Below are 17,147 nucleotides of genomic sequence, written 5' to 3'. Positions count from 1 at the left end.
CACAGATTCCTCTATAATTTGCATTATATACATCGTTTTGAGCCAGAAAGTATATTCTTGTCACAAGGTTATTTGTGGCTAGTCTGCTATTGCCAAATAACTTCATTTTGGCAATAAATTAAAAGCGGCATTGATATAAAATAGATTTTTCAAGAGAGATCTGGTCAAAAGGACATCAGAAATTCGACAAATATAACAGATATGTTAAGTGGCCAAAAAAAGACTTGATTAATTACGGTGTACAGCACAGGGGTCCAAACTGCAGAGTCATTCGGATACTTGCAAAGCAGGTTTTCTTAGTTTTAAATATAACCCACTTGTAAATCCAGGTGCCTGCAGCTTATTTACCAGCATACACATTAAATCCGCACAGAAACATCGGCAGTCACTATTTTGGCTTATGATGGCTTTTTTGGGACGACACCGGCCACTCGGAACCCTCGACAAAACAGAAGCTCGTTGTCTGGGATGCATGTCAGGTGACTGAATCGGGCTTTGTCATTGGCTATTTACTATGCCGTATTTATTTCCGGAAGTAAGTTTTGTAGTCTGAGAGACTTTCCAATAAGGCTATTAAACGTCAGCTCTATAACAAGCTCCGACAGGTAACAGAACAGTTTCTATTGTATTTGAATATGTTCAGTTCACTTGTCTGTTTAGAAGGCAGCCGTAATGTCTTTTTAACGAATCCCGTACGTTTGGAACTGTACATAGTGTTAGCCGTTAGCGGCTGTTGTTAGAAGCTTACGTAATGCACTTTAGTCAAGAACAGACAAGAAAAATACTAAACGAAACGGTGTACACGGCATCTTAAAGTAATGTTAACGATTTATTGGTTTCTCACAGTAAGTTTGGTTAGTACTTAAAAGCGCTTTTTTTGGAGTGCTGACACGGATACTTGTAGCCACCGTGATGGTGAAATAACGCTAGCCAACGTCACAGATTTGTTAGCTAGCGCTGCTTGATATTTAAACAACTAAGGTTGTCATCCACGTAACTTGTGGCATTTTAGCGTGTCAGTCATCTAAATCGCCTTTATCTCAATTGTTAACTGTTTGTCACACTGTTCCTCTGTCTTGTAGGTGTGTATTCATTCACAGGATGGCACACTGGTTTCACAGAAACCCACTGAAGGCGACAGCTCCTGTGTCCTTTAACTTCTATGGGGTGGCAGGGAGCCCAGCAGCCAATAAGATATGCAAGTATGTCTTATCTCCACCTGATACACCGTGAGCAGGGATATCACAATGGACTGTGTTCGTCACCATGACCACAGTTGGTTAATAAACTGCTATGTATAGTTTCTTACCCTCTATCAATCCGGTTGTTCAGTCTGACGTCACTAGCCGTGTCTGGACCTAAAGTCCGCTGCAGGTCCATATATCAAACGATCACTATGGCATTACTGAGAGTTGAAAAACTGTCTTAAGTCTTTCATCTTTAATAAAATGATCAGCGTTCTGCTCTACCAGGTGTAACAATTGAGTTTAACATCCAGGCATCCATGAAAACGGAATTTATGACATTTAACGGAGTTAGAAGTTAGCAGGGAGTTAGCTCGCTAGCTTCTATCTAAATACAATATAGCTTGTCCTGACTGCGGGGTTTTGGAAACAAATTAAAACGTACAGCTCTGTTATCACTTCCAGCATAAATGAAGACAGAAAACTAAACAGCAGTGACGTTTGTAGGGTTACTGAAGTTGGGCTAGCTGGTATATAATGATGTGCTACGTGACCGCTAGCGACACAGCTATGTTAGCATAATATAAACAAGCTAACTTTTTTTCCACTCGATAAAAGTTACGTGAGTGTTCTCGGTGGTCAGGAACAAATGTAATCGCATGGCAGGATGCTGTAAAAGGACCAAACTTCAGTCAGGAGAACAACTGAGATAATCCATCCACAATACGAGGTTAGTCATTCATATACTGCAGCATGGGCTGGGCTGTAGTTACATCCTAAGGTTTTAAAAACTGAGCTTAAATAAATGATTAGTGGTAATAAAAGCCGAGGGAGGTCAACAGGGATCACTGACTGTTTTAGGAGCTTTTTGAGATTAAATAGAAGAAAATACAAAACATTAAACATGTTAACAACACACAAGCCATATTAAACTCAGACTACTTTAGGCCCGGAAGTAGGATTCGTCGCGTCATCACTGAACAATCGGATAGCATTTGACCATTACTATGCTACTGGTACCATTATTTGATCACCTAATCTCAGTCGCCTCACTGCTAAACAACAATGGCAATGATTTGTTCAAATGTCAATCAATTTTCCTGTAGACTCCTGGTGGAGCATAGGGCCGTTTCTGTAGCATGATTGTTTTATTTATTTTTTTAGAGGGTGGGGTTGCTAGCCCATGCTCAACCCTCCTCCTTTCTCATCCTGGACTTGGGACCAGGCAATGGTGGAGTTTTGTTCAAATTTAGTCTCACTGAATATGGCTGTCCACAAAGCAACAGTACTATTTGTGATATGTTCAGTGACCTGAGGACAACCAGAGCGAGGCTGCTGGAGATGTTCACTGATATCACCTGCAATCCTGAGATCATGAAGAATGCCACAGATGCATACTTCTCCCTTCTTCAAGGTTTGTTCACCAGCATTTCAGGGTATCTTTTTATCTTTTTCCAAGATAACTTTAGATACAGATAGGATATCAAAGTTATGGCCTAGGGGCCACAGCTCTGGCTATAAACAAATTTTAATTTGGTCTCCATAACAGTTTAGGTTCTCTATACATTCTTGCCTGCTTAGCTTCATCTGTAGTCTGTACAGAAATGCATACCCAGATCGCACCTGCAACTTTTTGGTGTAGACAGCAAAGTCGATAAAGGAAGACAGATTCAAGAGAGAAATAACTCCTTCCTTCCCATCTTAATGTTTGCCATGAAACAGTCTTGATTTTCAAAGACTTCAAAAACAACATTGTATTTGCATCTAACTGAGTGTGGCCCTTTGAAACTGGTGTCATCTCTGAATTTGGACATCCCTGTTTGTCAGTAGTGAGGACAAACTGAGACAGAACTCACTTTTTATATCCAGAGAAGATGGCTAATGTAAGGAGCTTGAACAGAAGGCGACTGGACTTCTATAAGATTTTTCAAGATATTCTTACCTCTCATTCAAGAGGCTTCTTCAGCTCCCTGATATTTAAAACCTAGTGGGGGATTTTCCTTTGGAGAGTCATTGACGCACTGTTAATATCGTGTGTTGTCATCATGAGCCAAGGTGTGAAAAAAGGTGTGCATCATTACCAGCAGAGGTTTCAGGTGAAACCATTGCCTCACCATGTGACTTATTGGGATGTAGGGGGGGGGGGCTCGGAAGGGATCTGAAAACTACATTCTAGGTGGCTGACAGTTGGTGTCATAAGCCTCCTGTTCTGGACGTAGATGACCTCCTTTCACTCCTCTTTCAAATAATCTGTCTTCTCTGTCCAAAATGTGAACGCTGGCATCCTCAAAAGAGTGACTGCTATCCTTTAGGAGCAGATGTACAGCTGAGTCTTGTCCTGTTGAAGCGACTCTTCTGTGTTTATGGAGTGGCTCTTTGGTTTCTACCAACTGAGGAATGAATAGGAGAATGCACAAAATGTATAAATACTGTTGTATGTTGATGGACTAGTGTGGCCATAACAACAGGTTTTCAGCATTTTACTCCCTGTAAAAACGACACTGATCTTCCACAAACGTGCAGAACCCTATTGATAAAATTTGGGTCTGACCGCGTAGTGGTTAACATCCTGTATTAATCTACTAATCCTATATCTGCTTAATGTTTCACATGATCTAATACTAACATAAAAATGTAAGACTGGGTTTCCACCGCATCAATACTACAATGCAGTGTTTAAAATACATTAAAGTCTGAGAACCACTATGTTTAAAACTATACCAACATTACAGTGACTTTAATAGAATATCATATTTTTTATATTTGTATTTTATGTTGTTCTGTTACGTTACTGTAATGTTTTAGAAAAGTCTCCGTGTGTGGTTATTTTGACACCATAGCACAAACCTGTCACGCTGTCACCAACTGGTAATGTAGCAAATGTAACAAGTGCAACATGGAGATGATGGACCAGATTTATGAACTGCATCAGCGTAAACTGGTGTTAATAAAAAAAAATTAAAAAAAAGGACCCAGTGACAAGATTGTGTGTAAGACTTGGGAATTTATGCAATCGAGGCTGCTGCTTCAGTCGCAACTGTGTATTTCTAAGAGTTCCCTTCTCATCATCACTTGCATATACACAGATCCTGCTCTTGTCTAGTAATTGCCTGTATTTAACCTCCTAAGATCCAAACTCTTTCATGGCATGCATTTTTAATTTCTCTTTGACATTTAAGCTGATTGGGACCTGATGAATGTAAAAACAAAGAATTACCTGATTTTTATTATTATTATTATTATTATTTTAACCTGATTTTTGTTTCTGAGAAAAATGAGATCGACATATGAGGACATTGGTTTTGAATTTCGATAGAACAGTGGCAGTATAACGTCCTCGTAAGTGGATATCAGACCCTTGTAGAGCAAAATTTGGTATTTTAGTCAACCCAAAATGTGCTGTCCACATGTGGACGTCAGGTCCTAGGAGGTTAAATAATGTAATAAATAAATTGTAAATGAGAATGTTTTGTTTTCTATTACCCAGTTCAATGGTTGTGAATTGTGTCTCACTTATTTTGCTCTGCATCTAACCAGCAGTCTCTTTGCCCGTCTTTAAAAAATCTTTATGATGCATTAGGCTTTATCATGCCCTTGGATGGAACTACACAGGAGAACAAGATGAGGTTCATCCAGAACTTTAAGTGGACCGATACCTTACAAGGAAACACGCCAAGGTAAGGACACAGAGGGAGTACTTCTAGTCTAAGAGTAAGTGGAAGAAATCTCGTTCATGTTTAATGATACAGTGATGAATTATCTAAGAGCTAGCAGCTTTAAACATTTTTTTAAACATATGGGGCGATCGTGGCTCAAGAGTTGGGAGTTTGCCTTGTAATCGGAAGGTTGCCAGTTCGAGCCCCGGCTTGGACAGTCTCGGTCGTCGTGTCCTTGGGCAAGACACTTCACCCGTTGCCTACTGGTGGTGGTCAGAGGGCCCGGTGGCGCCACTGTCCGGCAGCCTCGCCTCTGTCAGTGCGCCCCAGGGTGGCTGTGGCTACAATGTAGCTTGCCATCACCAGTGTGTGAATGTGTGTGTGAATGGGTGGATGACTGGATATGTAAAGCGCTTTGGGGTCCTTGGGGACTAGTAAAGCGCTATATAAATACAGGCCATTTACCATAAATGAAACATTACAGAAAGACTTCTGATATGAAGACCTCTGGGCAGAGCTGATGACTTCTTAAATTGGGAAAAATACATTATAATACCCAATTGAGTTATTTTCAGTATTTGTTGTCATGAGTGGAAGAATTTATTTATTTATTGATTAGCATTCAAATATCTCAATGAATACAGAATAAAGATCTGCAAGAAAGCACGAGACAAGGCTAATCAAAAGGTACTGGCTGAAGCACATGCTTATTATGCCAACCCTTTTAACAAAAGATCATTTAGCATGCAGCTCATGTACATGGGGCTCAAAGCAAAAGAGTAAAACAAAACAAAAAAACCCTTCCTCCTTAGCTAAGTAAATACAAATAAATTAAATTTCATAACAATAATCAAACTGAATGAACTGAATGTACCCATCTAATCTAGGCGGTGTCTTGCTGAGTCTAATCCTGTGTTATGGTCTGTCCAGCAACATAAAATATTATCTCAAATGACCACGTAAAGGTTGCTTGCATAGAAAAGTGGATTAGCAGCTCGCTGGCTTTTTTTTTTTTTTTTTTTCTTCTCTCTTAACTCACCGTCTCTCCCTACTCTCCTTCCAGTGCCCAGCAGGATGCAGTCTTTGAACTGATCTCCATGGCCTTTAATGTTGCCATCTGGTACACAAAGTTTGCCTCAAGAATGGCAGGAAAGGAAAAGTAAGAGCCTTTTTGGCTTCTTCTGTGAAACTATTCTGCATAAATGCATTTTACAAATTACTTTAGTTTCATACTTTAATACCTCATCAAAAACAAAGGACGCTGTGACTAATGTGAATATGCACAGAATATCATGACTTTTGAACATAAAGTATTACAAAAACAATGTTAGATTTTTAAGGTGCAATATCTGACACTATTTAATTGGTCCATCTATACATGCATACATTCTCTATCACAGGTCTAACACATAGAGAATCACCACTTAACCTAATGCCACTAATGCTCATTGAAAGGTTTTAATTGGTTTAAATGACCTTGAAATCATTGCTATTATTTGTTGTTGTTACTTTATTTCTGCTCATGTTTACCTGTTACACAGTGTATCAGAGACAGAAGCGAAAGACGTTCACCGAAGCTTAAAGGTTGCTGCTGGAATCTTCAAAAATCTTAAGGTGAGGGAGATGTCAATTCTTTCCTCAGTGGAAACTGGAAAGGTTTTATTATACAAACTGACGCTTAGGACAAAAAGTGGATGCCGATCAGTGCAGTTCCCCTGCAGAAAACATTAATGACACACTTTACCTCCTTTTATTACAGATGAAATAATTTAGACAGTTTTTAACTCTCATTGATGCCGCAGTGTTCGTTTGACTTTGGGACCTGAAACGGACGGAGTTTAGGACCCGGATTACTCCCCGAGGCTCCTGACTACCGTAGCCGTATTGCTCTGACAATCCATCTGGCGGTGTGGCTTCGTAGCTTACCAAAGTCATACTAAAACATTTTTGACAGATTTTTGAGCGCCGTGCACCACATAAAATCGGTTTGAGGTCATTAAGCACAACCAGAATTCATACATAAGGCGCATTGTCGATTTTTGAGGAAATTAAAGGATTTACCCGCGCCTTATAGTGCGGAAAATACGGTACTACAGTTTTTCTTTCTTTTTTTTCTTCTTCTTATTTTTAGCTACAAGCAAATAGATTGAGGGATTTAAGACATATAAGCTATAGGTTTTATTTATTTATTTATTTATTTATTTATTTATTCTGATATCTTCTTTACAGGATGTCCACATCCCTCGCCTCATCACTCCAGCTGAAAAGGGCAGAGACCTGGAGCCCCGAGTCATTGATGCATACATCATCCAGTGTCAGGCAGAAGCACAGGAAGGTAACGACAGTGATCACTGTGCAGTGATCGTGCAGATCGCTGATGATATTGTTCCTCTCATCTCTGATGTTTAAGATGGTCATTAAAATCTGTTATATTATAAAATATATGTTATATATTATAAAAATAAAAAGGCTTACTCTGCAAATAATCTGACAGTTAATGGCCTGAGTCAGAATCCATGTTACACTGATAATCATTAATCATCAATCATCACTGACACAGTGTGCCAACGTTTGGTTCTTTCCTCTCGTTTGTTTTTACAGTGACCATTGCCAGAGCAATTGAACTGAAACACAATGCGACAATCATCGCAGCTTTGGCATTTGAGACTGCAAACTTCTATCAAAAAGCTGGTCTGTACTTTTGACACAAGTAAAATAAAGCTTTTTATCAACCTTATTGGTATGGCACCTTTAGAAACAGTTTATTAAGTATTTTGACAGACAGGGAGAAGCAGGATCGACGATTTAAACAGAGCACCAGTCTTTACATTTAGGTGGGAAACATTAAAAAGAAAAGAAAAACAACTATGAATAAAATTAGACAAGGTGTAATGCCAGTCGGACTTGCTTTTACATGCTGGCAACGAATGAAACCAACAGGAAGCTGAGCTGCTGCTTTCTGAACCGGCTGGAAATGAGAAAGTGACTTTTTGTTTGAGCCATAGAGGAGGAAGATGTAGCAGTCGAGGCTTGAGAAAATAAATGAAATGTAGTGGTTTTATTTTCAAGATGGTTGAAAGAAGCAAGACTGGACATCTTGTCGGAGGGTCTTCGCTTTATAAATACAGCACCTTGAGGCAACTGTTTTGGTGATTTGGGACTATGTAAATAAAATTGAATTGAATGAAATGAACTGTTCAAAGCTAAGAGCTGAAACTCAGGAGAACTCTCAGTCAGCATTTCTGACTTTGAGGTATCAAGTTATAATGTATGCCTTCCAACAAATGAAGTCACTGAGGCAACTGTGCTTTCTGGATGACCAGGCACAATGGGAAGCTTTCTGGTTTGTTGACCAAGAGCCTAGAAAATAAAATGATGGTTACTGAAAAGATATGAAGGTCAGTTTTCTGTCTCTGCAGACCACACACTGAACACCTTGGAGCCAGAGTGCAGCAGCAAGTGGAGGAAGTATCTCCAACTGAAGCAGCTCTTCTACATGGCTTATGTAAGCTAAAGTTTGCAGCACAGCTATAGGTTAATAAAACAACTATTCTGTTTACAGAATTCAAACAAACAAAGTGTTAAGATTGTTGTCATTGAGTTTGTGTTTGCAGGCGTACTGCTATCATGGACAGACACTGCTGGCAAGTGACAAATGTGGAGAAGCTATCAGATCTCTCCAGGAAGCAGAGAAATGTATGTATGCATGTTGTAATGTGTAAAGCAATTACAGAGACGTAAACAAGCACGTCGAGAGCGCAAACTTTCACCCAGGCAGCTCACTCTCTGTGCAGTATTTACTTTAAAGGGAATACTATTGTATTTAATATATACGAGCAACGTCATACTAAGAATCCCCATATATCATTCCCTACGTGCCTTAAACCTGTTAAAACAGTCTTAAATAGCTCTGTATGTTTCTATGTTGAAAATACACAAATCACAGTTTATAAGGTATAAGACTTTTGCACTAATAAATCATTGATTTGACCTTGAAGACTGTAAGGCAAGCTTGAATGAATTGCTAACCAACTCTGCACTCCTAAGTTTGATTAGAATTCAGACAAAACAACACACACGCACACAAACACATTCCCTCCTCTGCAGAGGTAAATGTGACTTTGCTCATTACAGCACAAGTCTTATGTTAGGCTGTGGTCTGATAAATTTGTAAAGCTCCTATTTCTTCCGTCTTTGCTTCTAAAAGAACCGTCCGTCGTTTAGTGTTGTGTGCGTTTTAAAAACTTTTTTTTTTGCGTTATTCTTTTGTAAATTTAGTAATTTTGTAATTACTAAATTTTGTAATAAAGTACTTCATTAATTGTGTTAATCAGAAAACGGAAGTCCATGCCTTACAGAAGACTGTTACTTCTGTTCTTTGCAGACTGCAGTGCTTACTCAGTGTTACCTGCTCACTTGGCTTCAGTCATGTAGGTCAGCGGTCCCCAACCCCCGGGCCTCCGACCGGTACCGGTCCGTGAGCCGTTTGGTACCGGGCCGCGAGAGTTGAGGCTCAGGTCTGAAATGTATGTTTTTCAGGGGTTTTATCGGTTTTCAGCGTTATTTTGTCATCGTTTTTATCGTTAACTCTGTTTTCCTGGGTCTTTTCACGTGTGTTATGAATAAATCTTCTTTTTTTCGGTACCGGTACTAGTTTTATTTTGTTGTATTTATCCGCGACACCTTAAAGGCCGGTCCGTGAAAATATTGTCGGGCATAAACCGGTCCGTGGCGCACAAACGGTTGGGGACCGCTGATGTAGGTTACCAAACAGGAGCTTCCTGTGTGATTGCTGCAGCAGATCTTAGAGTTGTGTTTGAATTGTTTCCCCTTCTTTGTTCCCTGGATATATTTTGTGTTAACACAACAACATCTGCGTGTAGGTTACTCCCGCGCTGAGTCACTATGTAAAGAGTACCGTCAGACCAAAGGCCCGGGTACAACGGCCAAACCATCGGAGCAGCTGTTCTTCCTCAAGCTGGGTGGCCTCATTAAAATGACGCTGGAGAAGTGCCAGAGAGAAAATGGCTTCATGTGAGTCAGCCAGACCCCAAACACACACACACACACACACACACACACACACACAGAGTTGTGGCTCAGATTCTACACTTTCCCCGTCACACATGTGACGAGATGATGCAATGTTTACGTCGTGGTTCCCGTGGCGCTCAGGAGTCAAACTCTGAGGACATGTTTTCAATCATTAACAACACATTTTCCACTCACACAAAGGCACATTTGTGTGTCGTCAGATTAAACAGTCAGCTGGCTGCCCTGAGCTTCACCTGCACAAACGCTCAGCTTCGGGTTTATGTTCCTGTGAATTTGCATGTGTTCATCATAGAGATAGCTCTGTTGGGCGTCATTGTCAAAATATTATTTTCTCTCATTTTTTTTCACCTGAAACTAACGCGTGACCTCACTATAGTGCCCAGCTGTCGCCTGAAAAGTTAAATATATTTGCATGTTGGAGGTGAGCGGAGTATTGTTCATTTTTCCACAGCACTGGCCCTGCCTGCTGTATCGCCACAAAACCCGCCTGCTTCTAACTGCAAATGAATCGAATAAACCAAAGAGCATTTTTACACTACAAGCTACATTTGTCCCATTCACACACATTCATGCTTTTACTCTTATCACATAGAAACACCTCAACATGAGGATTAATGTAGGGTCTTTTACAGTTTAAAGCGTTGGTGTGATTTCGAGCTATGTAAATAAAACTGGACAGCCCACTCTACCTCCTAGTTTATAGCCATCCTTATGTAAACAGTTGTTGATGCCTGTTCCTGTTTGTACAGTAGCATCTAATTTCAGTATAGCACACATTTCATTGGTCAGCAGTTTGGTGATTGTTGTTTTCTTCTTCTACTTTGCGCTTTAATGCCAGTCACTCTGTAGATGCATAAATGCCACGTGCTGGTGGCTAGAGGTACCTTTCCTGTGTCAGGCACAGGTAAAAGCAGGGAAAACATTGAATTTAAGACAAGAGATACTAGAACCAAGTCTATGTGTAAATTACTATGACCCTTAGTCAAAGGAGCTTGCAAAGAAAAACGTCTGGACTTCTTTAAGTTGCTTGAAGACGTTTCACCTCTCATCCGAGAAGCTTCTTCAGTTCTAAGGTCAAATGGTGGAGAGTCCCAGATATAAACCTAGTGGGAGTGACCCCCCACAGAGGGACAAAAGGACCCCCTGATGATCCTCTAATCGCCTGAGCCAAGGTGTGAAACTGGGTGTGGGTCCCAAACAGCCAGAGTTTCGGGTGTGTTCATTGTGAAACCTGGCCCCACCTTATCATGCGAATTCCTGAGGTCAGATGGCCCGGGATGTGAGTGGGCGTTAAGGCGTCTGGGAAGGGATCTCAAAACTGGATTATAGATGGCAGAGAGTTGGTGTCGTAAGCCCCGCCTCTGTTCAAAGATGGTCGCTCACAGTGGACATAGATGGCTTCTTTCACTCCTCTTGCCATCTATGTTCACAATGAACACACCCGAAACTCTGGCTGTTTGGGACCCACACCCAGTTTCACACCTTGGCTCAGGCGATTAGAGGATCATCAGGGGGTCCTTTTGTCCCTCTGTGGGGGGTCACTCCCACTAGGTTTATATCTGGGACTCTCCACCATTTGACCTTAGAACTGAAGAAGCTTCTCGGATGAGAGGTGAAACGTCTTCAAGCAACTTAAAGAAGTCCAGATGTTTTTCTTTGCAAGCTCCTTTGACTACGATGACCTGGATGACTGAGAACCTTCACAGACTATGACCCTTAACTGACACAGGCTGATAACAGTGTGACAATAACATCTGGCAGTTTTGCAAAAAACTTTTGAGTTGTGAGTTAAGTTGATCACAAACCATTTAAAGACCCAGCTGACAATGATTAAGTGAGAACCACAACAGAGGATTCCCATTTGCACGGTTAAGTCTTGTACATATTTAAGTTACCCTTAGAAAGGGTCTTTGTAACAACAGGGAAAGCATTCAAACATGAAAACCTGAAATTCTTCCTTCTACTTGTTTCTTTGGACAGATACTTCCATAAAGTCCCGGCTGAGCCGCCGCAGCTGGACATGAAGGCGAGCTACGGCCTGGCTGAGCCCGTCCCATTTGAGCTGCCACCTCTCAGTGAGCAGTGCACTCCTGAGGTCTACGCCACCTTCGATCTGACAAAGGGAGCCAAAAACGACAAGGTACACACCAAATCAGTTATTTATTCTAGATTATTTCATAACAATGTTATAGTTGTTGGTGGTATTATAAATATTACTTGATGTGCAGGCCAAACCCAAGGAGGAGGAGGTGAAGCCAGTGAAGGAACCTGACTTGAAGCCTCAGAAGGACACAGGCTGCATCCTCTCCTAAACTTTCCATTCAGTACATTTTCAGCCTGTTTCACGACATCCATTTACTTTCCTCACATAACTCCAGAGATGCTTTCTTTTCTTGCAATATTTAGTCCTCATGTTGTACATTCATCCTAGACATGTATATTACATTTAGCAGTTATAACTGTCTAAGTCAGAGCCAGTTATGTGACCAGATACTCAAAATGTCTCACTCTGTGAGAATCACTTTTAATTAGGACATGAAAATAAACAAGCCTTATGGGTCCCATGGTTGTGTCAGTGGTGCCTTCAGCTGCATTGTAAACTGGTCGCACTGATTATAGATAACTCAGATAATGGAAACTGACTTATTAAAGAGGCTTAAAGTGGCCTAAAACATAAAAATGCAGTAGATATTTAAACTTTGATATTGAATAGTTAGCACTACATATAAATGCAATGTAATTAATCCAAAAGAGTAAATGTGGGAAACTGCACTCCGTCACTCTGCCTGTATATCTGGGAATAAGATAATTGAAACTGTAAGTTTTTAAATTGCATTTTACGTGTCCAGAACATCGTCATTTAAATATTTACACTGATCAATAGGAATCCCAATCAATACTGGACAGACAGAAAGGACGGCACATGATTTTGCCGTTGAGTTTGGTTTTCTTTTAGCTGTAGTAGCAGTTTACAATCAATATTTACATCACGACTTATGTATTATAGTTTTTGTACATGACATAGCTGTTTTCTACTTTGACTGTTCATTTAAAGGAACTATATTATTATTATTATTATTACCTGTGGCTGAATCATTCTTTATCAGGTTGTGAATTTGTGTCTGTTATCCCTTAAAACTAAAATTTTAATTTATTTGTGTTTGTGGTAATTTATCAAGACAATCCAAAACACTTCAGAGGGTATAAAGTCCAATCACGTTTTTGCTGGTGTTGGAGTCAATCGTACTGTTTCAGTGTGTGAACTGATGCACGAACAGCTTACTTTCGTTAGATGTTCACGTGCTGTTGTCAATAGTTGACAGTGTGCAGAAAGCAGGCCCTATCATCGACATTTGTACCTTTGTGTGTGACTTGCTTTTGAAGAGCTGCTTCAAGGAAGTTTCTTATATCCATCAGACTCTAACAACTTCAAAATAAAAGGTCTAATAAAAAACAAAAGTTAAGTTACTAATTACTGGAGAAACAAAACTGTAATATTCTCCAACTCATTTAACCTTGGTGTATATTTGCTTCCCTGATCTCACCATTGGACTTTTTATTGAGTTGTGCACCTGTTTTCATCCTTGTGCTTTTCTTTGCTTTGATTAGACTGGATGTCATTACACTTAAAGCAGTGAATTTATCCAGGAGGTGTGGCAGGACTCTGATATGTTCCACATCCTTTTTTAAGACAGCTGTTTGTCATTAGGGTGTGCCACATCACCGGTTTTACATTGTGCACTCTTGCAGCTCTCCCCTCCTCTGATGGTGTCTTTCATGTAAAAGGTATTTCAAATGGTATTAAATATTCCCTTAAAACTCACTTTTTTCTTCTTGGCTTTTTGTAGATGTAAAAACAAGACTGTCACATCATGTCCGCAAGAGGTCAAACTGACACAACTGGTCTAAAGACTATGATAAAAATTTTTTCAACACAGAAATGTTTTGTGAAAGAAGAGTCATTATTTTCATACCCAAATAATTTGGTTACGATGTACAGAACAAGTTGTTTTATCTGCATAGCAAATGGGACAAGAACCATCAGGTACATGCAAAACACAAAGCTTTTCCTCTTAGGTCCATGTGTGTTTGAACAACATACGACTTGTAATTTTATCTCTACAACAAATCTACACACCAATCTGCCAGAGGTTCCTTCCTATTGAAAGGGAGTTTTTCCTTCCCACTGTTGCCAAGTGCTAGCTCATCGGCGTTGTCTGATTGAGGTTTCCTCTCTGTCATTGTAAGGTCCTTGCAATACAAAGCTCATTGTAGTGACTATTATTTTGAAGTTTTTTGCCATATAAATAAAACTGAACTGAATGGATTTGAAAAACTGTGGCAGGCAAACTGTGAGAATTTTTCTATTTCTCCTTCCTCACCCTAGCACACGAAATCAACAAAGTAAAAATTTATACTTGGTGGCCGATATAGTCAGATTGATAAACATAAATGGCGAGGCTGGTGTTGCATGCAAGTCTGGCGAGAGCCATTATCTAGGTGGCGGACAGCAAAGACAAGGTTTGTCATCGGCCATGCCTGTGTAGCCAAGAAGACTCGGTTTATAAACGCAACAGCTAAAGCTAAACAGTTAGCATAGCTTACCTGCACAGCATCTGCCTCCAATGTGTAAACCAGACTAAGCTACCTCAGTGGTAAACAGATTGTTACTACAGTTCAGTTCTATTCCCTCAAAGTTGGTAAGTAAAATTTATTTATGTAAGATAGGAACATTATAATATTGTAAAGATAACAAAAGTACAGAATGAAGAAAAAAATCTTAATTACACAAAAGCAACATAATAAACAAAAGATTATCCAAATGACTGGCTGAATAGATGTAAGCTGTCCAGTTTTCAACTGTTTTTTAAAAAAAAGACGCCATAGACCTACGGGTGCGGAGCGAGAGAGAGAAACTGTTTTGGCGCTAAGGTTTGGAAGGCATAATTTTTATAATGTAAGGTAAAGACCCTACAATAATACAAACCTATAATACCCTGTACCATAGGTGTCAAACTCTGGCCCCCGGGCCAAATTTAGCCTGCAGCCTAATTACATTTGGACCGCAAAGCCATACCAAATTACTATTAGAGCTGGCCTGCTGGTATTATACAGTGCATTTCCTGCTAATACTACAAATCCCAGAATACTCTGTTGGTGTTCTGGCGCATCAGTCACGACAGGACCCATTAACACCCTGGTCGTGTCCAAATTCATGGGCTGCATCCTCCTGAGGATGCATTTGTAGGCCGATTACGTCACAGCGACGCGCCGAAGGCTGTCGTAGACTCCTCCGAATGCAGCCGACAAATGTGTCCTCCTTTTCCCCGAATTTGAAGGATGGGTCGGGTGTGTCCTTTCTTTTTTTTTTTTTTTTGCCTGTCCCGTTTGGATCTTTAAAAAAGGTGTATGATGAAAGTTTGCGACGTTGTGTGCCCAGAGAAAAAGCAAGCATTTTCAAATGTCAGCCTGAGCAGAAACACAGTAGCTGATCACACACCTGAAGTTGCCACCAATCTATATAACCAGCTGATGGAGAAGGAAAACAATTGTGTTGCATTCTCCATCTCTGTTGATAAGAGCAGTGATGCCTCTGATACTGCCCAGCTTTCAGTCTTCATCCGTGGTGTGGACTCAAATCTCTGTGTTACGGAGGAACTTTTAGGATTAAAATCAATGCATGGCACAACCACAGGGAAGGAAATATTTGATGAGGTTTCCAAATGTCCAACTGACTGCATCATACATCAAGAATCACTTTGTGGCAATGCCTTTATGTGTGAGATCATGAGCGATCTCGAAGCTTCAGGGGTGGGGGCGTATCATCACAGACATGTATGCTGCAGTGAGGGCTTTTAAAACTAAATTGTGCCTGTGGCAGAATCAGATGCTACAAGGAAACCTGGGCCATTTTCCCTGCTGCCAACCAATGAACAGATCTCTACTGCTGTGTTCCCATGTGCACAGTTTGCTGAAAAACTCTGTGTACTCAGTGCTGAGTTTACCCGGCGATTTGCCAACTTTGATGCCCAGAAATGTCGATTTGAACTGCTCAGTAATCCTTTTGCAGTTGACGTTGCAAACGCACCAACAAACCTCCAAATGGAGCTGATTGAACTCCAGTGTAGTGACACGCTGAAGTCAAAGTATGATGCTGTGGGCACTTCACAATTTCCACATTTCATCCCTGACACAATGCCTGGGCTCCGCACCCACGCTGCTCAGATGCTCTCCATGTTCGACAGCACTTACCTATGTGACCAACTATTCTCCTCAATGAAGATGGCCAAAACATCTCACGGGAGACGTCTAACCGATGAACACCTTCACTCAATCCTGAGGATTTCCTCAGCTCAGAGCCTGAGCCTAGACATTGAGGAACTAGCATCCAAGAAGAGATGCCAGGTATCTGGCTTGGACACATCAGATCAGTGTGTAGCAAACTGAGCTATAATTAGCATTTTCTTTGTGCACTTTTTCTTGCTACTCCCAGACATGGGCTTGAATGGTTTCACGTTCAATGATATTTTTATTAGATAAGTGGTTTATTATTGTTATTTTTCTATTTATTATTAGCCTGGGGAAAAGGTTTACTGTTAAAATTTAATTCAGAAGGCTGAAAATACAATTTTTATTTAAGAAATAAATTCCACTGATATGTTATTTAATTGGAATTTCAATTTTGCATGTGTGCAATATTAAGTTATATATACTTTTATATAAGTTATATATCGTTTAAGCAAAGCTTGTCCCATATTCAGTTTTTCAGCAAAACTTGTTTGAGTCTATAAGAAAAGGTTCCTTATTATATATCTGGAGGAAGATTTTTTTCAATAAATATTAATGTTAGCCCACGACTTTGTTCCAGTTTGGAATTTTGGCCCACTGTGTATTTGAGTTTGACACCACTGCCCTATACTCTAATAACCCTACAGTCTGGTGCTACCAGATAATCTGGTATAGAATTTGTGCTCTGTCATTTCTCTGCTGCTTGTCTGAGCTAGTAAGGCTAACCTGGTTATCTAAGAATGGCGTGATTGCCAGTATGTGCAGTCAGACTTTACTGAAAGAAAATCTAACTTTAACAGCAGAGTGGCTTAGCATGGCTAAGCTGTGATATTCAACACGCCACCAAACCTGCCTCCCAAGCCCAGCCCCTTGAATTCAAGAGTGAAACTGATTGTGTTGGAGCGACTTGCCTCTGATAAGGTTTGTGCACTTCTGTATTTGGCGTCTCAGGTTTCAAGTCAGA

The 17,147-nt window shown here is 40.3% G+C and overlaps 1 protein-coding gene across 1 annotated transcript; it reads left to right on the top strand.

The window, feature by feature from the left end:
- The first annotated feature begins 526 nt into the window (after window positions 1-526).
- Window positions 527-14,170, top strand: brox (BRO1 domain and CAAX motif containing). The gene is made up of 13 exons (XM_085372767.1): window positions 527-605; window positions 1,083-1,202; window positions 2,492-2,598; window positions 4,765-4,861; window positions 5,904-5,999; window positions 6,382-6,454; window positions 7,070-7,175; window positions 7,442-7,531; window positions 8,260-8,345; window positions 8,455-8,536; window positions 9,724-9,874; window positions 11,876-12,035; window positions 12,124-14,170. Exons 2-13 carry the CDS (start codon window positions 1,102-1,104, stop codon window positions 12,205-12,207), a joined length of 1,233 nt encoding a protein of 410 aa, XP_085228893.1. The 5' UTR covers window positions 527-605; window positions 1,083-1,101; the 3' UTR covers window positions 12,208-14,170.
- The last annotated feature ends 2,977 nt before the right edge of the window (window positions 14,171-17,147 follow it).

This window comes from Diplotaxodon limnothrissa, linkage group LG15 (assembly GCF_057381915.1).
Source record: "Diplotaxodon limnothrissa isolate DT_005_m linkage group LG15, D_limnothrissa_male_GT1.1, whole genome shotgun sequence".
Classification (NCBI taxonomy): domain Eukaryota; kingdom Metazoa; phylum Chordata; class Actinopteri; order Cichliformes; family Cichlidae; genus Diplotaxodon; species Diplotaxodon limnothrissa.
Note: the sequence above shows the minus strand (reverse complement) of the source record. Positions and strands in the feature narration are given on the sequence as shown.

What these genes read in the sequence shown, in the direction of transcription:
- brox (XM_085372767.1), top strand. Translation starts at nt 1,102, where the DNA reads ATGGCACACTGGTTTCACAGAAACCCACTGAAGGCGACAGCTCCTGTG. An exon ending in GAATCTTCAAAAATCTTAAG is followed by an intron (nt 6,455 to 7,069) that starts GTGAGGGAGATG and finishes TCTTCTTTACAG; the next exon opens with GATGTCCACATCCCTCGCCT. An exon ending in AGGGAGCCAAAAACGACAAG is followed by an intron (nt 12,036 to 12,123) that starts GTACACACCAAA and finishes CTTGATGTGCAG; the next exon opens with GCCAAACCCAAGGAGGAGGA.